General features: G+C 42.9%; 2 protein-coding genes across 2 annotated transcripts; one reads left to right on the plus strand and one right to left on the minus strand.

Moving 5' to 3' along the window:
• Positions 1-236: 236 nt before the first annotated feature.
• LOC111081185 (TWiK family of potassium channels protein 7) lies at positions 237-19,216 on the minus strand. Its single transcript, XM_022377178.2, has 8 exons — positions 18,352-19,216; positions 1,953-2,114; positions 1,734-1,857; positions 1,515-1,664; positions 1,266-1,457; positions 1,086-1,201; positions 917-1,009; positions 237-848 (listed from the first exon to the last, which is right to left on the minus strand). The coding sequence occupies exons 1-8, from the start codon at positions 18,586-18,588 to the stop codon at positions 693-695; spliced, it is 1,230 nt and encodes a 409-aa protein (XP_022232870.1). The 5' UTR covers positions 18,589-19,216; the 3' UTR covers positions 237-692.
• A 664-nt stretch (positions 19,217-19,880) lies between these two features.
• LOC111081166 (coatomer subunit beta) lies at positions 19,881-23,523 on the plus strand. Its single transcript, XM_022377156.2, has 7 exons — positions 19,881-20,341; positions 20,418-21,739; positions 21,830-22,485; positions 22,567-22,728; positions 22,800-23,073; positions 23,144-23,249; positions 23,324-23,523. Exons 1-7 carry the CDS (start codon positions 20,030-20,032, stop codon positions 23,387-23,389), a joined length of 2,898 nt encoding a protein of 965 aa, XP_022232848.2. The 5' UTR covers positions 19,881-20,029; the 3' UTR covers positions 23,390-23,523.
• Positions 23,524-23,540: the final 17 nt, after the last annotated feature.

Here is a 23,540-nt window from a genome sequence, read left to right on the forward strand (position 1 = left end):
GTAATAATATAATAAAATATCTCTTTTTATATTCAGCAGATGAAATTAGTTTTAAATTTATAAAAAGAGTGTTTCATCTGTTCATTTAAATTCAAACAAAATTCCAAATTTTTGCAGGATTTTCTGTTTGTTTATTTTATGGATGACATTTATGCATCGTACTATTAATTTATTATTATTAATAGCTTAATTTAATGGTTAAAATTACAAAAAAAAAAAACGTATGTATTATTTATAGCTATGTATGCACATACATATGTACATATGTATGTATATGTATTTATTTATATATTGAATCACTTGCCCCACGCCCGCCCCTTTAAATAAATAGTTATGCATGTATGCAAGTATGTTGTGACACCTCAGTACGTATGAGCAATATTATTGCCTAGACATTTGACTATATAATAGCTATATGTACAGACATTAACTTATGGAAGTCTGGCAGTGGCAGTACAGTAGCCGGGAACCTCTTAGCCAGTGCCCACTGTCACCCAAATTCAACTCAACTCAATTCCAGCCTAACTAATCGTAACTGTGATATTTTCTGTGATATTTTTTCTGTGTGCTGTCGATTATTGGTGGAAGCTCTCTCTCTCTCTCTCTCTCTCTCCGCGTCTCTCCATCTCCCCATTCTGTCTGTCTCTAACCATCTCTTATGCTGTATATCTGTCGCTGTCCTGTGCTCCTGCCTAGACAGACGACTCGTAGATGACAATTTGCAGGACCTTGGGCTTGTTGTTCTGTGCCTCCTTCACCTCTTTTAGTATGGCATTGGTGATGGCCTCCAAAGCAGCTATATCCGGGCTATGATCGTTCTTCTTGCTATTCCACTTTGGCATGGACACCTGGCGGAAAAAAAGAGATGGCAAAAATGTACTGGAATATTGCAGTGCTTGGGGGAGGATACGCTTACGGTCAAAACTTTTTGCAGGGCTGCATAGTCCAGACCCGTGCCGGCTGTCTCGCCCAAGCGACGCAAAGTCTCCGCCATGGGGCCGGAAAGTTCCTGCAAATACGAGTATGAAAAATGTAATATTGGCTTGAGAATGCAAACAAAATGGAATCTTGCTCCGCCAGCTCACCTGCAACTTGGCCCAACTGGTGGCATACTGACGCCGCACCAGCTCGATAATGGTCGATGTGAGTGCCAGGCCAATGAGAATGTACAAAGTGCAGAGCAGCATATAGTTGGGTTTCTCTGCAAAATGACAAGAACCGATCTCAGAACAGAGCCAATTAAAGTACCTCCTTGTTAGACCCACTTGGCACCAGGTCTCCGAACCCAATGGTCGTCATGGTAATGAAACAGAAGTAGAAGCCATCAAAGAATGTCCAATCGTCTTCCCAGAGCAGCAGAAGACCAGCGCCGGCGGCCAGATAGACGCCCAAAAAGCCAACAGCCAGTATGGCATAGAACCACGTTTTTCCAATGAAATTCGTAAACTTTGGCTTGGCTAAAGTGAAGCCAATTGAGTCAACTATCCGAGTAGAGGCATTCTAGGTTAACTTACTGGGCATGTGTTTGCCAAACACTGAGACAGCGGTGGCAAAGAGTCGACCCCAGTCGGCTATCACCGTCAGCGTAAAGGGTATGCCGATGAGGGCAAAGCAAATGCAAAATACACGTCCGCCGGTCGTCACTGGCACAATGTTGCCATATCCTGAAAAGATCAGCAAGAGGTTAAACTTGGATGGACCATGGACTGGACCATGGACTATGAATGACTTGCCTATGGTGGTTAAAACAGTCGATGAGAAGAACACAGCTTGCAGTATGCTCCATCGCTCGTAGGGCTCTGGAAAGTCTTTATCGGCCACTATCAGCAGCCCTCCTTCGGCCGCCTGTTGTACAGCCTGTTGTGTACAGCCGCCACCCATAACAACATCGAAATAAGGGGAATCAAAGCAATCAAAGCAATCAATTAGCTTAGTTAAATTCATATGCTAACCGCTTCATATTTGGCCAGCTCAAAGGACAACAGCTCGTTGAGATTGTTCACTTCGGTGTTGTTCAGTATGGTGCTCATGAAGCGCTCTCTGTGGGTCTTCACCACATCCTTCAAGTGGGTTAGACGTTGCACTTCAGCCGGACGCTCCAAGTGGCGAAATATCTAAAAAGAATACAAGCCACAAATGAAACTTCTTCTTCAACCTTTGACCTTCAACCCCACAATCCCCCAAAAACCAATTATTTCTAATATAAAAGAAATGTTTGCCCCATTCACAATAAATTCCCAAATATTTTTCATTTGCCTTTTATTTTATTTTTTTTTTTGATGTTTCACATCTTATGTGCGAAAAGAGAACGATATGGGAATGAAAAGAAATCAAATCTTCATTCAATTTCTCGCACATCATCACAATAAATTTGTTTAACTTTAAGGCATAGTGTACACTACGCTGCTCTTTGTCTTTTTTTTTTTTGCTGTTTTTGCTATAAAAATAGTTTTAACAAATCGATTTCGAGTTTTATTTTTAACAGCAAATCGACGAAGCAACAGCGTTCGCAAAAAACCGAAAAAAAAAACAAACAACAAAAACAAAACAAACAACAAAAGTGAATATTCAATTGAAATGTATCAGACGATTTTTCATTCTCACACACAGCATCGAGAACATGTGATGGAAGATATATGGGCACGGCACCCTTGAGTGGCTGCCCCTTAACCCTTTCCCACGCTTTTGACATTGATATACATACATGGAACATAGTCGAAGTCCAAGTCCAAGCCAAAGTCAAAGATGCTCTGGAATATTCGTTGAGTTAAATTCCTATGAGTACGAGTATTTTCGACCCTTTTTGATTAATTGAATGAAACTTTTTCTTTTGGCTTTTGACATTTGCAGTTGCAGTTTCCACTCACTGCAGTTGGGCATTTCCCTAATTAGTTTTGTTCCCATCTGACTGTCTGACTACTTTTCCCCACTCTCCCCACTCCCCCACCCACACTGCTGTCCGAAAACATTGACGGCGACAACTTGTCCCACTTCAATTTGAGTGTTTGTATGCATGTAGATGCGCGCACACTGTGATAACTAACAAGTGAGAGACGGGGCGACAGATCTATAATTTGGTAGCAAAAATAGCACAGCAGACAAGCGTTAAATTACAGTTAAACGTACAGTAACAGCCAGAGTTTCCTTTACAGTTCCTTTCACAATTTTATTTTTATTTGCCTTTAAAGCTTATGTCCTATGTCCTATGTCTGTGGCTTTATTTGCTGTGCTGTGCTTGCGCATAAATTATAATTATTATTGGACAGACATTGGGCTATCTCCCCTCCTTTTCACCGCTCTTCTTTTTGAGTCAGGCGTCCAAGCACGACAGGCTGCGGCGGCCTTCGGGTGTGAGATCCCCTGAGATGTGCAAGGGTTAGCCCTGCAAAGAGATGGGTTTTGCCCGCTGCAGAATGGGGTGGGAAGGGGTATGAGTGCCGGGCATCAACACTGAATGGTTTATGAGGCTGCCCCAAACAATGATCGGTCATGTGAGTGCTGTGACTAAAGTTTCAAAACGAAAACAGTTGCTCAACCTGCCAACATACATTTAATTGAAATTTATGATTAACGTCCTGTTTTCCCCATACAAAATCCTGGCCACAAAATCACAGTTTACTAAAGTGACTCCCTGCCTTATAATGCCATGCAAAAAGGAGAACTTTAAGCGCTTGTCACATTGTCGCCCCATAAATCTCACGCAGCGCAGAGTTGCCGCCCCACCTCTGAGCCTTTAGGGCCGCCAGCATGTACGGCAATTAACGCACGGCATATGGAAATAATGGAATAATGGAATGACCCCCCTTCCCCTTCACCAGCCGCACCACCTGGACATCTGGGCTGGCTTTGGGTGGCAGTACTGACAACCGGGGCTTGACCTAAGCAAGATTGACAGTAGCAGCAAACAGATGCAGCAACATGTCCAGTAATCCCACTCTTCTGAGCCGCTCCCGCGTTTTTAATAAAACATCCTATTTGCAGGGCCATTTTTCTTACTTACAATAAATAAAGGAAGAACAACAAAAACAAAACAAAACAAAATCCCAGCTAAAAAAATGCTTTTGCTGCTGGTGCTGCCATAATAATAATGATGTTCGCTCCCATTTAGCGGGTGATAATTCATTTCCGCTGCGAGCGTCCAAAAGCAGGCTACGGTCAGTAAACAAGCCACAGACAGAGTGGCAGAGTGGCCCCAAAAGCCGAGAGCAGAAGGTCACAGATTGATTCTATGCCATATACACACATACAATACATACATACATACATGCGTAACTATTCTGGTAGGGTGAGCAGTAAAAAAAGGGAGAGCCAAAATTTTCGTATATTTCGTATATTTTCATATTTCAGGATATTTTCTCATGGTGCGTATACATAATATTTTGTTAGTTCGTAAAACAAGCATGCTGAAATTGATTTGGTTTTCAATCTCATGATCTAGTTAGCAAGAGCAGAAAATGGTAGAGTCTCCTGTATGATCTGTTCGGCTCACTCACATGCTGTGGAATATTTTAATGAGTTATGCAGAAGGGGTGTCGTATACTCGACAAACTTGAACAAATAACAATAAATAATAAATATTACACCAAAATTCTATATTTATGAAAATTACTTTGAAGGCAGGGCCCTCAGAGGCAAAAAGGCAATCAAAAAAAAAAAAAATAAATTCTCCATTCCTATACTCGTACATAATAAATATAAATTGATATTATTTATTGAAAATTATATCCGGGGCGTACAAGAAACCTTACCCAGAGAGAGAGAGGAAGAGAGCGAAGAAAAAAACTTGCGGAAGTCGGGCAAATGGGCAGTGTCGTGCGAATGTGAAAATGACCAAACCGGCTTGGCGTCAGATGGGCGCTCCACGAACTGATTTCCTTAACCTTGTAACCTTAAATATTGTTTCACTTTCCCGCTCCCTTTCCCTTGATTATTACATACTATCCTACCCGCCACCCCTCACTTGTAAATAGTCTAAAGGCCTGCCCTGCTGTAGATTTTTGTTCATGGGAAAGGGCAGAGCCAGAATGGCGACAGGGGGGGGCGAAAACACTTTTTAAGATTTTCCAAATCGGTGCGTTTCTGTCGCGCGCGGTTAAAACCGCGGGTGGGCATCATCCGCTGCGTCAGCATCTGCGGCATCTCCCCGAACTTTGGTTTGTTGATTTTATGAGTTTATGATTTCATAGCAAATTAGACATAATTCCCGGTGCTTGTTGCTCTTGCTGCCGTTGAATAAATCGCTGTCAGTTCATAAAGTTTTGATTATTTATTGAGTGTTTTTCGGCAGGGTAATAAAAACGAATGGTTTGAGGGCTCCATACCCAATAGATCTCTTTGTAAAATCTAATGGCTAAACAATTGTTAAATGATTTAATGGTTGCCTATCCATGTCCAATTATAATTGGTGTGGGGGCGTGGAATTTCCCAGGAATGGTTAAATGATATTAGACGTTTTTTTTTAAGGATATTTCTTATACAAATCTTAAGGATATTTACAGCTTCCGGTTTTATCCAAAATATTTTAGTGCTTTTATTATGTTTTATTGGTGGCATGAAAGGTTGCAAAAATGTCTCTTTAGATGCATATGTGATTAAGTTAGTTCAAATCGGACAAGCCCAAATATATCTGGCAACCATTTAAATCTCAGCTAGTGGCTGTGACAGAAACAGTTGGATATCCTGACACGATATTCCAAACGCACACTGAAGGAACTGCTGACACACAGCGCACTGAAGAGAGAAAAAAATACAACCCCAATTATAATCATAAACATAAACGTTTATTGCGTTTTATGGCCAACGGCACAGCAGACCCAATGGGGACCGCCTATTGTGAGCCACTCCATTCGCACTTTTGGCACTTGACATATTTATGCGTACTTATTATGGCCAAGGTCGGCCTGTGCCCCAAAAGAAAAGATGGCATCCAACATCCAACAACAAAACCAAAAGAAAAAGTTAGAAAAGAGATCACACACAATGAAATCAAATTAAATTTCAACCAAGGCGGTAGGGAAATGAAAAATGCTGGGAAACGATAATGATGGGAGTGGGATTCGAAAGGGACGGGAGAGTGCGAGCAGCCCCACCTGCGGCTAATTAACCAATTTCGTGGCACAATATCCAACAAAAGCGCCATGTAAGTGCCATTTCCCCCACAGCCAATTCCTGGAGCGCCTTTAGATGTTTGTTTTATGCTAATGTTCAGTGCTTGACCCAAAAACGAAGCCGAAAAAAAAAAACAGACAAAAGGATCTACATATATGGCAGAGGTACGGAGATGGGAAAGGACGCAGTTTGGTTCGGGGCGGGGCTGGGCCCCAGTTCAGAGATGGGGCTGATAATGATTATCAGGTCTAGACAGCCACACACATGTGATGATGCTGATGATGATTACCAAGGTTTTGGTACGGGCGAGTACATATTCAATTCCCCCCTAGAAATAACACTGAAATGAGCAGTGAGAGCCAGTCAAAATATGAACACACGAGCACATTCAGTGGATGTACCATTGAAGTACACAGACTGCACTGAGTAATTTGATTTCTAGCAGAGAGACGAATGCCAAATCCTAGAATTTCAGTAAAAAATGTTGTAAAAATGGTGTGCAAATACTGTACTCCATTAGCTATCAAAAAAGTATCAAAAATGTGACACAAGCACACCAGCTTTCCTTTGGCCCACTTTGGCCCACCCTCTTGCGTGACCATCAGGAGGACGTAACAGACATTTGGCCAAGCCGAAAAAATACATTCAAATGGCTATGTGGCAAGGGGCACCACACCACACGCGCGATTTGCATGCCACGAAAAAAAAGAACAAAAAATCAGCTGTATCAGCTAATATACTCTCAACGCACACTTACCCCACCACCCCCCACCACAACGACCTGTACAATAAGAAGTTTTTCATTTTTGATTTGTGTGCGTTTCTTGCCGTCCCGTGATGTGTTTAAGCCAAACATGGCAGCCTGACGGCGCAAAGATTATGCCAGGTCAAACGGGGCCTTAAGGTTGACTGAGCGTGGCGTGCCACATGACATGACCGGGCTGATGGGAGAGGCTGATGATTGACCAAGCTCACTCACGATGGAGAAAGCGACAGTTGGCGACGGGAGACCTAGAGATGCAAGCTTGCATCTGCTATGAGCTCGAAAGATTTCCCAAAAAATGATCTCTTCAGTACGTAAAACACAACCCCCTAAAAAATGCTCAGGTGTCTTAGTCCGACAGATTAATGAGCCGCGAATATGTTGAACACACCAACTCATTATTTAAAAATAAAAACAATGCGTGGACAGACAGGGAAAATGGTTTTTTAATTTTTTAATTATGTTCTCGCGATTACTTCTGACTGATGTATATGATGTATAGCCCCATAGCCATAGCCCCTTATGCCCCTATTTTGGCAGCTGTCCAGAGAGCAAAGCCGCTGGAGGTGGTGGGGGGGGGTGGAGACATTGATTGACACTGTGTTGGGGCCAGCTGCCGGATGGATTGTATTGGATGGGTGTCTGTTGGCTAATGAGATTGCTGTTCTTGGCCCCCTGCCTTGTTGTTGTTGTGGTTGATTATGATTTGTGTGTTCGTTTTTTATTACAATTTATACGCGAAGGCATCAGTTTTAGACAGAGGGCAGTCAAACCATGAACTTGATAGCTTTGTGTGAGATTCAAGTGATCTTTAATTGGATAAACCAAGGTCTAAGAAGTCCGAATTGTATATGTGTGTGTATATTAGCGGTTCTCTGGGCTGGAATAGATTCCAATAAGTGTTCTGGAAAGCCAGCTTTTAAAGACCAGCTACCAGGGAGAGCTAAGTGACATCATTAGTAATCCGATGCGTTGTTGCTTCTAACGAATATTTACCTACTCAATTGTAACACGATCTTGGTGTTTAGATTTTGACAACAAATATTTGAAACTTATTTAATACTCAAAATAAAAGTTTAAATTAAATTTAAATTAACGTTGTCTGCTTCAGGCACACAATAAAATCCAAAGTAAGTCACTTGTGACCGCACAGGAGAGCTGACAAGAAGGGGTGTCGAGTAAGCAAAGGAATGCCTTTCGTTGAGTCCCAATCCCACCATCTGCTCTCCTCTGTTCCTGGCCCAGAAAAAGAGGGTTTGTTGGGATTTGTTTGTTTAAACCGGAAGTGGAAACGCCAAGGTTCAGAACAAAGCCAGATCCACAGCGGAAGTGGTGGCAAGAAATTGGAAGCTGGCCAACAGTTGGTAGAAGGAGTTACCCGTGCATTCGGCACTACCTCAAGGGTAGATGAATACAAACACAAATACTTGTTTTTGTTCTGCATGGCTGCTCCAGAAAATCGTCATTATTTTGCAACTTGCAACGATCTATTTTGACACCTACTATGCACACGTTCTTTGTACGATAATTTCAATTAAGAAATAAAAAGAATGTAATTAATTTGTCTAATAAGTACACACACATTGCAAACGTTGGAACGGCAGAAAACTCTTATATATTTTATTTTAAAACAAAAGAGAAAAATGTATGGTGTAGGTGCTTGAAAGTCAAAGGAACTATTATCAGTAGATACCATTTAATTTATATATATGTATATGCAGCTGTAGTTCCCATCCTATCGAACAGTAGAGCCTGCCCACCATTCCAACATAATTACCTCTTTCTTGCCATCTATTGGAAATTTATCAGAATTATCCGATTGCATAAATTTCCATAATCCACTTGGACAACTTGCGCAAGTCCCTGCCCTTCTTTCCCATCCGTCTTTCCATAAGGAACAGACTTTAATGCATTTTGCTGCTTGTCAAAGTTCAGAAAAAGTTTGACATCAGTCTATTTGCATATGTGTGAGTACAGCCACACACACACACACACACACAAACACAAATTTCCATTACTAAGAGAGTGTAAGTGTTTTTATTGTTTACCGCTTGGAGGTTAGTTATATGCTTGGTTGGGGGTCGGTGAAAAGAGCCGCCGTCATGCATCCTTTCCTTGCCTTTTTCTTGTCAAACGTTGCGTATGCGCATTATGTGCATTTAACGCACAAATACGAACAGCCACCACACATACAAACAAGCAAGCACCAAATCCCACACACACACAGCGACATGGCAATCATTAATCAACGCCATTTTGACATGCAAAAATTGTGCACGCAACTTTTGTGATGATTTGTGATGGTTGTCTGGCGAATGTGTGAGCCATGTGCCACCCTGCAACTGTTGTGAAATCGTTTAAATATATGTAGATATTCTCCCAGATAGGTCGTCAATACTTCATTGATAGTTCGTCCATGTGTACTTTATATTTTATTTGGATAATAAACTGGAACATCTGCAACATATTGCTCTCCTGATACAGTCGTACGCGTAGCCCAAGCCCTGATCCACGCTGCCCAACAGCCCATCTGCTACCCTGGGAAATCCTTTTAAGAATCTATTGCTGAGTTCCCTTAAAAATTGAGTTGCTTCAGCGTTTGATTTGCGTGTCGCGTTTTCTTAAAGATTGTGTCGACTGCTGCTAGCTGCGAGAAAAACAATCAAAGCTTCGTCAATGTGGGGAGTCGGAGATGTGTGTTGTGCTGTGCTCTGGCCGCCGGGTGGTGTGCGGAGCACTGCGAAGTACTGTCGACGAGGTGGAGTTAATGGGTCCGTGTTCGGATCCGGGGTTTGGCTTAGTGCACGTGCTGCACGCAAGGCGCCAGTAGGTCCACGAGGCCGAGTTCTAGTTAGCTTTTTTTTTTTTGGCAGTTCTCTGTTTTGAATCCTTGCTGTTTTTCGTCTGCTGTGTGTAGTGCTGTGATTTGGCTTTCTGGTAATTGCTGCGGTGGATGTAAGTGAAAGTGTTTACCCAAAGGCAATGGAAAGTGTATAAACGGGTAGCGTAGTTGTGATGCATCACTCGGTGCATTATGAGATTGAAAGACGAGCAAAATAATTGTTAGAGGATCATTCAGACTGCGCAGCTCTAAATTCACAGACTTCATGCATCTTCAAATATATAAGCTGTATTTTTGTTTAGAAAGGGAATAATAAAATCAGTATTCAGATATTCAGATATTGCGCACCTTTCAATCGGATTACTGAACTTGTCACACCCCCCACCCCTTCTCATAGGGCATTCCCCTTGTCACGAACAAAGTACGTCCGGTTTCGATTTCTTGTTGGTTTCGTCTTTGGCCAAACTCCGAAGCGGTTCCCATGCTCCGTTTCAATTATGCTAATACGACGTCGAACGATTTTTTATGAGCCACTTCCTTCTGAAAATTGCTAGCACAACAAAACATACTAAATATAAGAACCTTAACAACGACAACAACGACAACGACAACGACAACAACAACAACAACAACAACAACAACCATAACAACAAAAAGTCAGAAGAAGAGCAAAAATATCTTGGGAACAACCTTGGCACGCCAAGTCCACATAAATTTGGTAATTTTCTTGTTTTTCGGTTTATGCGTGTGTTTGATTGTTTGTTTCGTTGCCAAATTAAAATTTTACACTGCTGCAGCTCCATGCCACGCCTCCCTTGAAACCCAAACAACAAGCAAAAGAACAAAATGTATTCCGCAATTTATAAGCTAACAAAATAAATAAATCAAATCAACAACGAGAGCGACGAAAGCCAAAATAACAAAACGTGAATTTTCCATGTTGTATTCGAATCTTGTGTCTCGTCTCGCTAGTTTATTATTTTAAGTTGATAATAAATTGTAGAAATTATTAATTCCAGCTAATTTTTATGAATAGTTTGTTTTGGCAGAAATATAAGTACAGCCAGAAAGTTTAGTTCCCGCGTTTTTCATGGGTGTCGGGAAATGCTTTGGGGGTCGAGGCTGTTGATACTCTTGTAGGTCGATCGTTTTTATATGATATAGGTAACTGATTTTGTCATTAAAATATATACACATAAAAGAAAGATTGCTAACTCTTCTAAGTAATTCGATTCGAGGATCGCAAATTAATTTTCTGCCTTGCATATACCCTCTCATACCCTCTCTGCAAAGTTAGCCAAATTCCCTCAATGCCAACAAGGAATTCTTTAAAATTAATTTTCTTCACGGTTAAAGATAGAACTGAAAGGCAACTAAACGGCTAATATGCTAAACAATTATACGTACATACATATATGATTTGTTTGGGCAGCCAGAGCATAAAAAAGCATCAATGCGAATATTACTCATACACCGCGCGGGCCAGTCCCAAGAAAAACCCCAAAAGAGAGAAGGAATCGAAGGAAAAAATCAACACCGAACGATGTGAGAAAGATCCGTGAAAGCAAACAATGAAATAAAAGTGATTAAGAAAAATGTGATTTCTTTTCTTTTTGGCAGACGAAAAGAAAATTCTCTGTTGTTGTTGTCAACGAGTGGAAGGCCAATAAACAATGACGTCCCCATAAACCGCGCAAAGCGTGGGAGATGCCGCCAGCCAAAATAAAAACAAAAACCAAAAACCCAAAAAACCAAAAAAACCAAACAACAAGCAAAGTCTTGCTTTTGCGCCAAATCTTTAAATACCCTTGCCGATAGTTTGTTCCAAGTTACTTAGAGTCAGTTAGCTTCAAAATTGAGGGACTAGCTTGCATAGAAACAAACAGACGGATGGACTCCGCTCAACATTACGATCAAGAAATTTCGATCTGAATTTATAGAGTCGGATATGCTTCCCTTACAAGTAAACGAATTTAAATTGTCAATAGCTAAAGCGAACGTAAATATAGTTTCCAATAGAGGAAGAGGAAAGAAAATGAAATAAAATTGTTGGGCTCGTCGAATGAAAAGCCACAAATGGTTGTTTTTATGGCAACAAAGTTTGACTTTGACTGGGGACACAAATTTCCGTATTCATCAGTTTGTGGATTCATCAAACTGAGGGGCATTATCTGAACTGACTGCATTTTTATACAATTTTTATGTTAAATAAAAGTCTCATTTAATTTCAATTTCAATGTGTGCATTCAGATTTAAGAATAAAAGAAAAATGGTTCACTCGTATTTTACATGAATCCCATGATAAAAGCCTCGAATTAATGTGAACGCAGATAAGTACAATGATCCAACTGGCTGGGTCATTAACGATTGGTTGATTGATTGAGGCTTGATGTGTAATTTATCCGCATTTGGGTTAACAGCCTGCACTGCACTTTGTGACCCAAATCAGAGAAAATACTCGTACTCATACACGTACTCGTACCATAATGCATACACTGTTAAACAAAGTATGGTCGTTCTGCAATGTATTGCTAGACAAAATAATTGTGTTTGTTTCTGTTTTTTCGGATTTCTTGTAAATACCCTTCAATATTGTGGATGCCAAATGATTTCGCCATTTCTGGGGGCGTAAATTGAAATAAATTTGTATGCTCCCGTTCTTATAGTCTTTTATAGTCTCATGGAAATTTAATAAACGCCTGAGTTGTCTTTGATAAACGCGTATAGCAAGCAAGGCTGCAAAGTCTTTCCAAAGTCTTAACAATCCGCAAAAAGAGACACCAAAAGGCTTCAGTGTTGCACTCTATTTTGTTGTAGAGTGTTCTGTATATCGAAAGTTTATTTGGTTCAGATATATACACAATGCGAACTTAATTGGAATCGTAAAAAACCAGAGAGGTTCCCAATTTAAGTTAATTTCTTATTTATTTTTAGCTGGAGACACGCGACCCAGGAATTTCGCTGTGGGAAGGAACTCGTATAGTTCTTATGAATTTATTTCACACTCGGCGACTTTCTGCATAAATCTGTCAGATCTTGTCACCTGCCTGTCGACGCATAATTTGTTCATAATTTTATGGCACTTCCACCCGCACACCCACTTGTGGCCGGTTTCCCGGTGTATGAGACTCGTATATTTGATTTTGTTTGGCCCACTGCCAGCCGAATGGATGGCCCGAAAATTTGTGTGTCTTGTAGCTTGACGCTTGACACATGTAAAACAAAAAGGGGCCGCCGCAATAATGAAGAGATTTTGGAGCGTGGTAAACCAAGTAGTTGCAACCAATGCTCTCTGTTGTTTGTTTGTGTATCTGTGGTATCTCTTAGTCATGGTCAAGTGACTTTATGACCTACAATCTATTGGATCTTTGTCCCTTTTTTGGGGAGGTTATAAATTGAAATGCTGTTGGAAAGCTAGCCATTTGTATGCCTCATGCGTGCCCCCCATTGATGACCCACACAAACTTATCTTTTGGGCATGTCATCACCCTCCCCAATCACTCCCCCCCCCCGTCACTCCTTATTACCCCCCTCGGCCACCACACCTCACTAATACACTTAAACACTTTGGCAAAAGTTTCGTTTATGGAATGGATCTTTGTCTTGACCTGAATCGTATCGAAACGAATCGCTTGGCCTGTCATTGTTGAGCAATTTGCACGCATTTTTTGTTGGGTTTTGGCCGTGGCGGGAGGGGGTCTCCGGGTACATGATTGGAATATGCAAGTTAAAAGAAAAGAATATTTCGGTTTGAAACAAAACTGAGTGTTGCATAGCTTAAGGCGTCGGAGCGGAATGATTTCATTAGGAAACCAAAATTGAAGTGAATTCCATGACTTTGTTTATTGACTTGCCTTCTTAGGTTTATATTTGATTAAGTAAGGGAAGAGACCCGCAGAGGGAACTGTGTGCTTGTCACAGTCTTGTATGAATTTAAAATATATATGTACGTATATATATATATATGTATTTACATGCAATCTGTTGATTTAAATGTAAATATTATGAGCAATAAATGCCAAACAGCTTCGGGAACAGTCCTCATTTTCACCTATTTCCAATTCTATTTAAAAATACATTTCTCAAAGGGTACTCGGGCATATTAAAGATGCCTTTATAGATGCATATACATACGTATTTGTATAAATTGTATTGAAATGTATTGAACAGCATCAGTAGCCCATTCGACGTTGCTGTGTCCGTCCGGCTCAGCTGGCTTGATCGCGCTTTGCACTTTACTCAGTTTCAAAAGCAGTTTACTATATTAAACGAGTATACAAGGCCAGCATGATGCGAAATACATTTTAGATGGTTTTGGTGTGCGGCCTAGGGCCATGCTTGCAGCATTACGGGATGATTTTGAGATACAGATCTGAACTTAATTTTCCATGAAACTTTTCGCAGCCGTTAAAATGTATAAAAGGCAACCGAAACGTTTTAAATATTTTCCTAATGGGAGAGTGACGTGATTTTCCAACGTTTCCCTGTGCCACATGCCGCAAGAACCAATGTTGGGCTCTTCTTGTCTTCTATCACTGCTGTTCTGCTGCTCCTTCTGCTGCTTCTCCTGCCACTTTTGTCATTATTCTTTTTATATGTGCTAGCTATTTAAAGGCAAACATCCGAGCGCCAAAAAAGCGTACAATATTGTTCGGGGCCGTGCCTAGTTCCTGGTCTCGGATTCCTTTTAAGGGGACAAGCTGCAAATTGGGCCCCCATATGAAAAATCATGTCTGGGCAGGCTTGGATGGGTCAGTTAATCAGATAACGCCAACAAACACACACGAATGACTATATTGAACTCGGAAATGTACATATGTATATATCCAGTGTATATATGTACATCTATATACAATAAATAGAGAGCGAAAGTTGGGTTGGTTGTCTAATAGCTTTTTTGTTATGTGGCTTTTGGCCAAGAACTTAATTCATTTGGCCTTCAACTTAGTTTGGCTTAAGCTCTATTTTCCAGTGGACGGACACCTCTTTGGACAAACGAAACACACACACACACAGGACAGGAAAGGAGAAAGTGAATCGATGGGGGGGGCTTCAAGTGTGCTACAAACGGCTAATTAAAATGATTTATGGCCACTCACTCAGGGCGCATCTTTCACTGCTCCTCTGATTTTTAACCATACATATGTGAAGGAGGCTGTTTGCTTGTAATTTGAGTCACTGTAGCTCTGTGGCATCCCCATGGGGTTGCCTGGACTTAATTATTAAACAAACTTGGCCGGATAGGCCCACATCCATGTGGAAGCACATAAATGGGAGAACATTGTCAATTGGTTTATGGCAAGCTCATCAATAAAATCAGTTCAAAGCTGTTCCTTAATTGGGATTAACTCTGTTGGAGGATTCATTTTAAAAGAACGAAAAACCACACAAAATGTGACTTGTTCTTGAAATTTAAGTTGCCGTTTTTCCTGATTTAATAAGCAAGAATCCATATGTAAAATGTACCTATAGTTTTTATTGGGATTAAATTTTCAACATTTCATGTGCGTTTTTTACCGTGTACTAACTTGTGATTTGATTTTATTTGAGCCAAAAATTCTACGAATTGTTAAACAAATTTAGCAACACAAATTAAACAATGGTCCAAATCAAATTAGCGAAATTCGAAAATAGCTTTTCCGAAACCACAACAGTCTAAAAATATTCAAGTCGCTGTGTTATGAGAAATCTAAAAATATATAAACACATTTTACCCGTCATAAGCTAGCACATCAGAATAAATTGTAAATTTATGATTAATATTTGATTGGGTTCATTAAACTTAAACAGATTGAAAAAAATGCTTTATGCCACATTTTTGATGATAGGCAATCTTAACTCAATCAGTTGAGACACTTCTATTTAGTTTTTAAACGCACTTAAAAGACAATCAGAGCTCGCTAAATAACTTTTTTATTAAGCCAAAATTCCCAGAAAGTCCACCAATTCGAGCTGTCATCAGAGGTTTTATACAGAAGGAAACTTTTCCAAATCATTTGATACTGTGAAGGGGTCAATGGCAAATCCCTTGACAAAAGTTTTGTGTTGCTTTCCGCAGTAAAAAGGAAAACGAAAAAAAAAATAAGAAAATAACCTGGAAAAAACTTGCAAGTTATCTGATATGCTGATGTGGACAGTTGGGTCCGTGGGTGAGACTGGTCCGGTAAATTCATTTCCGTTTCATTTGGCGCAATGAATGCCGATTCATTGTAGATACTCGTATATGAAGGTAGAAGTGTTTGGTGGCGAACGGTGGGTGGAATGAAGCCCAAACGAATTGCATTGAGAAAATCAAAATTCCAATCGAAGCCAAATGTTTGTGGCACTTTTCAAGAACAATTCCCCCACCCGCCAACCCATCAAACAGTTCACTTCTCATCAGCGGAGGAACTGGTTGGACTGCGCGGGGGCAACGCGATCAAATGAACATCGACGACGGAGGCCCCAAGTATCCAAAAGGCCCCAACCCGCACAGAACATAAAGCAAATGCTTTTTTTTGCTTGTTCTATCGTTTCTCTCTTGAAAAATTGTGAATTTGAAACAAATTTGATGAGCAATTTGGCCAAGAAGTGTGCATAATTGGCCAACATGTGGTGTGTGTGTGTGTGTGTGTGTGTGTGTATGGTCAGTGGATGGACTGGGCTGGATAGCTGTGATGGGGGCACTTATATCGAAGGGTCCGGAGGTCGTTGAAGGAGGAGGAGGGCTCTTTGATAATTCGTATGAATGCGAATGTGTTGCTTGATTAATGCATGGCTTTTGTTGCCCGAAATCTTTGCAAATTGCCAGATATATAAGCAAGGTGTTGACGGGGTCGATGTTGGGTTGAGCGTAGTATGAGAGACGGAGTCAAGTTGGGAATAAATTTGATATTGCCCAGAAGTATCAGAGGCAGCATCATGAATCATCAGTTAGACTATTCGAATTAAATAATATTGTCTGCATGTAAAACTAAAATTTATTCAGCTCTTAAAAATAAATTGACTCAAAATATTCAATAATAACTCAACATACATACATATGTACATATGTATGTATATGTACATTTTGCTGGGCCAAAAAATATTTTTTTCGAAATTCAAACGGGACACCCCCTATTTTTGTTACCTTAATAGTAATTTAAATGTTTTTAATTTTTTTTTTTAATTTTTTAGAGTTTGCTACCGAATTTAACAAAAAATGTAATCAAGAAAATTCCAAAAAAAATTTGTTGCTTAACTAACTAGTTAATAATTTGTGAAATCTATTGCATATATATTGATACCATTCATATCGTCATTAACTAACTAGTTAACTAAATATATCAACCTCAGCCAAACTTCATGATTTTCACTTATCGTTAATTTTTTCACAGAAACTAAAAAAAAAATTCAAAATACCTTATTTTCAATATGAACTAGTTTCTAAGTTTCAATATTATTTGGAAAAACCGACGAATTAAATTTTTCTTAATGTATATTTACTCAAAAAGTTTTTATTTTCTTTTCGAGGTAGCAACCCCCAAACATTCAACTAAAAATTTGAAAAAAAAATTGTATAATTTTATTGAATAACAAAGAATAGAATTGGGGGGGTGTCCCCCCAAAAAATTAATTTTTTGGTCATATTTTGGCCCAGCCTAATGTACATATTTTCATGCTTATGAACATATTTAAACGATTAAAATCATTCATGAAACTGGCAGTATCTGTATCGTTCATTCAACTCAATCATTGGACAGCCAAGCATTCATGCTAAAATTCCTACCTACCCAGCAATAGCCCCCACCCTGCAAATGCTAATGCTTGAGGGAAATTGAGAGGCAATATAACAAATACCTTCCCGTCACGACACTCAACCATATGTCAAGTCGTAGGAAACCACGATATTGGGGCGGGGGGGGGTTAGCTTTCCCTACTGCCTGTATTTGCTGCCCCAGCTGCATCCATGGACTACTGACGGCATCAATTTTTTGGATCTGTGCGCCTATTTCGCCCAGCGGACTCGACGACGTCATTGGCGAAAATGTAAATGTTTAGACAAGAGCCAACAGCATTCGACCATTTCAATGGACGGACAGGACAGACCCACAGACGGATGGGCAGACCGATGGTCCGATGGTCCGTTGGTCCGTGGGTCCCTCCATATTTCAGCGGTCACACATGGACTGCCTCCGGGTCTCGAGCCAGAGACCTCAATGATGCAGTTGCATCTCCTCCAGCGGGGCTCCCTCGCCAATACCCATCGTCTGCTTCAGACCCGTCCGTACGGTACGGTACGTATCCATCTGTGATGGATGTGCAATGGCAATTAGCAGTTTGGGGTGAGCGAGAGGGTGTTCGTTCGTCTGGTACTTAAATGTACAAAATAGTTTTTATGTCTTCATTTTTGAACTAATTTTTAGTATTTTCAGTGCAATAAATATTTTGGGTGTTCCCACATTGGTGTTTTTGTGTTTTGTTTTTGCCCCACCCTCCCCCAAAAGCAAACACAACGCTATTTAAACGTTGAACAATTTTCAGTTTTTGGCATTGCGCTATTGTTTTATGTTTGTTCATATTCCCTAACAAAGAATCAGGTCGCAAGACGGATAGCCGCAGAAATCGAATTTAATATTGAAATACATTTTATGTATGAGAAGAGGAAAAACGTGTTTACCAAACCGCCCACGCCGCAATAGATGGACAGGGAGACCAGCAATCCGATATGATTGAGTGCAGATTTCCATTTCATCGACTGCCAGCAGGACGATCGACGGCCGCATAGGCCGCCAGAGCCGCCACCCTCGACGGCATCCACACGACGATCCAGATGCTTCAGCTTTTCCAGCAGCTCAGTGCTGGCCTCATCCTGGGAGTCGTAGTCGCCGCCATTGGCACCTGTCTTCACTGGCATGATTTGAAAGCCTTTTCGCACTGACTAACAAACTTTACAATTATATTTATTTATTTACGTATATATTTTGTTTTATTTATTTAATTTTTGTATGATTTTTAGTAGGATTTTTGTTTTGTTCTTAGGGGCTAGGCCCTTTTGGGTCCTGGACGACACACATTGTCGCACAACACAAACCAATCAGAAAAACGAGAAACGAACAACAATTTTGATTGTAGTTTTCGAACAATTTTCAAAGCGCGCCAAAGTCTTGAATGCGAAAAAAAGGCCGCCGATCCGAATCGAAATTGAGCAAAGCGATGGTCGTGAAACCGCAGCGAAGCACCGATATTGAATATTCTATATATATATATACTTTTGTAGATGATATAGTCGCAGGTGATACTTTTTGTTGTTGGATATATCAACGGAAACAAGTTTTATGATTTTGGAACAAAATTCGACATTTCTTTTTGCGTTTCCTTGTCCGCGGCCCGTTCATTCATGCTCACATTTGGGGGCGGCAAGGCCGTTTCTTTCAAATACGCCCGACTTCAGATGTTGCTCGGCAACAAATGTTTGAAAAACAAGGTATGGACAACAGGCAAAAAGACCGGGAAAGCACAACGCACGCAAGGTGCAGCTCACTCGCTTATTCAACATGCTGTGAAGGCTGTAAACCTACATGGCATATCGGAATCTAAGGTGAGGTGAGGTTCGCATAGCATGCCACTTATGTTGCTGGGTTTATCCCTTGCTATCCATACCTTCTTGTATAATACTTGGTTATAATACTTCTGGCAACATCTGGACGTTTTGGCATAATATTCAAATGGATGTACAATTTGCTGGCATAAACAGGGATGATATACATTACACATACACATAGTATATATAGTAGAAAACGAGAGGAATAACGATAATAAACCAATACAAACAGTAATAACGATATACTCGTACATACAAAATCCAGATCGCTTGAATTAAATTATTGGCAAACGGCCGTTCCTTCGTGTCAAATTCAGCTTTGTCACTAAAGTTTAAAGCGAAACAGCTGTCTGAGCAGTGTAACCGTACGAAATGCAGTGCACACCTCTGGTCACCCCACTGGCTACTAGCAAAAATGGATGGATATGAATCTACGAGGAACATTTCAAACAGTATATTTTTCCGCGGCTTAACGCAATCGGTTTAACTTTATAAATAGATTGGAGTTAAGTGGGCTAAGGTTGTTTACTCATTCATGATTTTTGGTATATTGGTATTTAATATGGTATACTAAATCAATTTTGTAGTATTTTACGGTATATTTCTGAAGTTCAGTCACACTGATTGGACACGTCAAGCCGGACAGAAAAGAACACAAAAAGCGAAATCAAAACCAGGAAAAAGACGTAACGTCACCCGAAACTACAAAATATCCCCTTGACACCTGACAAGCAGTCGGGATACGCTAGCCAGGATGAGCCAAGTACCGTGCTACACGATAATTAACTCGCCGGACCTGGAGGTCCCGAACGAGATGCAGCTGAAACAAGATTTGGAAAAGGGTGACACGAACCACAAGATCGAGACGCTGAAGAAGGTGATCAAGCTGCTGCTCAACGGCGAGCGCTACCCGGGCCTGATCATGACCATCATCCGGTTCGTGCTGCCCGTGCAGGATCACACAATAAAGAAGCTGCTGCTTATCTTTTGGGAGATTGTGCCCAAGACTTCGGGCGACGGCAAACTGCTGCAGGAAATGATTCTCGTGTGCGACGCCTACCGCAAGGTGAGTGCAACGTGGCCCTACGCATGCCAGTAATGTGTCATCTGTGCTGATTTGTGGTTTATTATATTTTGTGTAGGATCTGCAACACCCGAACGAGTTTCTGCGTGGCTCCACACTGCGTTTCCTCTGCAAGCTGAAGGAGCCAGAGCTGTTAGAGCCCCTGATGCCCGCCATCCGGGCTTGCCTGGACCACCGTCATTCGTATGTGCGCCGCAACGCGGTCCTCGCCATCTTCACAATCTACAAGAACTTCGACTGGCTGGTGCCGGACGGGCCGGAGCTGATCGCCAACTTCCTGGACACACAGCAGGACATGTCGTGCAAGAGGAACGCCTTTCTCATGCTGCTCCACGCCGACCAGGAGCGCGCCCTCAACTACCTGGCCTCGTGCATTGACCAGGTGCACAGCTTCGGCGACATCCTGCAGCTGGTGATTGTTGAGCTCATCTACAAGGTGTGTCATGCCAATCCCGCCGAGCGGTCGCGCTTCATCCGTTGCATCTACAACCTACTTAACTCCTCCTCCAACGCGGTCCGATACGAGTCCGCCGGCACGCTCATCACCCTCTCGCTGGCCCCCACCGCCATCAAGGCCGCCGCCAGCTGCTACATCGAGCTGATCGTTAAGGAGAGCGATAACAACGTGAAGCTCATTGTCCTGGACCGGCTGATTGCCATGAAGGAGAACGAGAACATGGATAAGGTCATGCAAGACCTGGTCATGGACGTGTTGCGTGTCCTGGCCGCCCCCGACATCGAGGTGCGCCGCAAGGCACTCGCCCTGGCCATGGACCTGGTCTATTCGCGCAACATCGGCGAGATGGTGCTGGTGCTCAAGAAGGAGGTGGCCAAAACGCACAACGTGGAGCACGAGGATACTGGCAAGTACCGGCAGCTGCTCGTCCGTACCCTGCACACCTGCTCCATCAAGTTCCCCGACGTGGCCGCCACCGTAATTCCCGTCCTGGTGGAGTTCCTCTCGGACACCAACGAGCTGGCCGCCGCCGATGTGCTCATCTTCATACGCGAAGCAATCCAGAAGTTCCCGGCCCTCAGCGCTCTCATCATCGAGCACCTCATCGAGGCTTTCCCTCAGATCAAATCCTCAAAGATTCACCGTGCCGCCGTGTGGATCCTGGGCGAGTATGTGGAGGGTCCGCAGATTCTCGAGGTTATTGACGCCATCCAGCAGACGCTCGGCGACATTCCCATGGTGGAGGCGGAGCAGCGTCGCCTATCTGGTGACCCGACCGATGAGCAGAACCAGCAGCAGGGATCCGCAACAGGAGGCGCATCCGGTGATGGCAGCAGCAGCACCACCACCACCACAAGCAATGCCATCAACAAGGTGACCTCCGATGGCACCTATGCTACCCAGAGTGCCTATAGCCTGGCCCCGTAAGTAGTCCCCACACCGGAGTCCCGTCGTCGCGGTTGCATTCACAGATTCCCTCAATTTGCGTTCCCATTTTTGTCTCGCTCCAACAGGGTAGCCAAGGCAGAGAAGCGTCCGCCGCTGCGGCAGTACTTGATGGACGGCGATTTCTTTATTGGCGCCGCCCTGTCAGCCACTCTCACCAAGCTGGCCCTGCGCTACGTGGAGCTGCAGCCAGAGTCGAGTGCCCAGAATCGCCTGACCACGCGAGTGATGCTGATCATGAGCTCTATCCTGCATCTGGGAAAGTCCGGATTCCCCAGCAAGCCGATCACCAACGACGACACCGATCGCATCTTCATCTGCCTGCGCACGCTGAGCGAACGCACCCCGGAGGCGGTCTCCGTGTTCATGCACTACTGCCGCGAGGCTCTGGGCAAGATGCTCGATGCCCAGCACGACGAGGACCAGCGCGTGCTCAAGGAGAAGCAGCGCGCCACCGCCAAGGTCCAGCCAGACGATCCGGTCCTCTTCGCCCAGCTCTCCAATGGACGCGACAACCAGCTGGGCGAGAACGTGTTCGAGTCCAGCCTGAATCAGGCTCTGGCCGGCACCAAGACGGCCCAGCTCAGCGACATCTCCTCGCCCAACAACAAACTCAACAAGGTCACCCAGCTGACGGGCTTCTCGGATCCGGTCTACGCCGAGGCCTACGTCAATGTTAATCAGTACGACATTGTCCTGGACGTACTCATCGTCAACCAGACAAGTGAGTCGTCGTCATGGCAGTTTCTGTCCCTAGCCCCTTCTAAGGATATGTACTATACATCTTTCTTGACCCCCTTTGCAGATGATACCCTGCAGAACTGCACTCTGGAGCTGGCCACGCTGGGCGATCTGAAGCTGGTAGAGCGCCCACATCCAGTTGTGCTGGCTCCCCACGACTTCTGCAACATAAAGGCCAACGTGAAGGTCTCCTCCACAGAGAACGGCATAATCTTTGGCAACATCGGTGAGTGTCAGAGTTGCAGCTGCCGTGGGAGTGGCTCCCGCAATGAATGAATGTTTTTCCCCTCCTTCCAGTGTACGACACTGCTCTCAACACAAACGTGGTCGTGCTCAACACCATACACATCGACATCATGGACTACATCATTCCGGCCAGCTGCACAGACACTGAGTTCCGTCAGATGTGGCAGGACTTCGAGTGGGAGAACAAGGTCACCGTCAACACGAGTTTCACCGACCTGCACGAGTATCTGAGGCACCTGCTCAAGAGCACCAACATGAAGTGCCTCACGCCGGAGAAGGCCCTGTCCGGCCAGTGCGGCTTCATGGCCGCCAACATGTATGCCAAGTGAGTGTGGCGGCCGTTCGCGGAGTCTCCTTCAGAGTATCCAGAAAAATAATAACTTTCCCCGCCTTAGATCCATCTTCGGTGAGAATGCCTTGGCCAACCTGAGTATTGAGAAGCCCGTCGATGACCCCGACTCTAAGGTGACAGGCCACATACGTATACGCGCCAAGAGTCAGGTAAGAATGAGCAAAACCCTCGCCCCAATCCAAGATCTCTCCTTCATGCTCTCTCTCTCTCCATCTGTCCGCAGGGTATGGCCTTGAGTCTGGGCGACAAGATCAGCTCCTCTCAAAAGCAGTCCGTGCAGGCGGCCTAGTGGACAAACAGCCACCCCCCAAGAGCCGCTTTTAAATGCATCCCTGGAGCTACTTCAAATTGCATGCTATACATATGATGATACATTCAATATACATTTCTTATATACCTTAACCCAAAAAATACGCGAGAGTTTTTTGGGACTGGGTGCC

Source organism: Drosophila obscura, unplaced genomic scaffold (genome assembly GCF_018151105.1).
Source record: "Drosophila obscura isolate BZ-5 IFL unplaced genomic scaffold, ASM1815110v1 contig_73, whole genome shotgun sequence".
Classification (NCBI taxonomy): Eukaryota; Metazoa; Arthropoda; class Insecta; order Diptera; family Drosophilidae; genus Drosophila; species Drosophila obscura.

Bases quoted from the DNA above. Each gene is read 5' to 3' on its own strand.
- LOC111081185 (XM_022377178.2), bottom strand. From the start codon at position 18,588: ATGCCAGTGAAGACAGGTGCCAATGGCGGCGACTACGACTCCCAGGAT. The intron at 1,858-1,952 runs GTTAGCATATGA...TGTACACAACAG, and splicing joins AGCTGGCCAAATATGAAGCG to GCTGTACAACAGGCGGCCGA. The intron at 1,010-1,085 runs GTGAGCTGGCGG...TCGTATTTGCAG, and splicing joins CCAGTTGGGCCAAGTTGCAG to GAACTTTCCGGCCCCATGGC.
- LOC111081166 (XM_022377156.2), top strand. From the start codon at position 20,030: ATGAGCCAAGTACCGTGCTACACGATAATTAACTCGCCGGACCTGGAG. The intron at 23,074-23,143 runs GTGAGTGTGGCG...TCCCCGCCTTAG, and splicing joins GCCGCCAACATGTATGCCAA to ATCCATCTTCGGTGAGAATG. The intron at 23,250-23,323 runs GTAAGAATGAGC...ATCTGTCCGCAG, and splicing joins GTATACGCGCCAAGAGTCAG to GGTATGGCCTTGAGTCTGGG.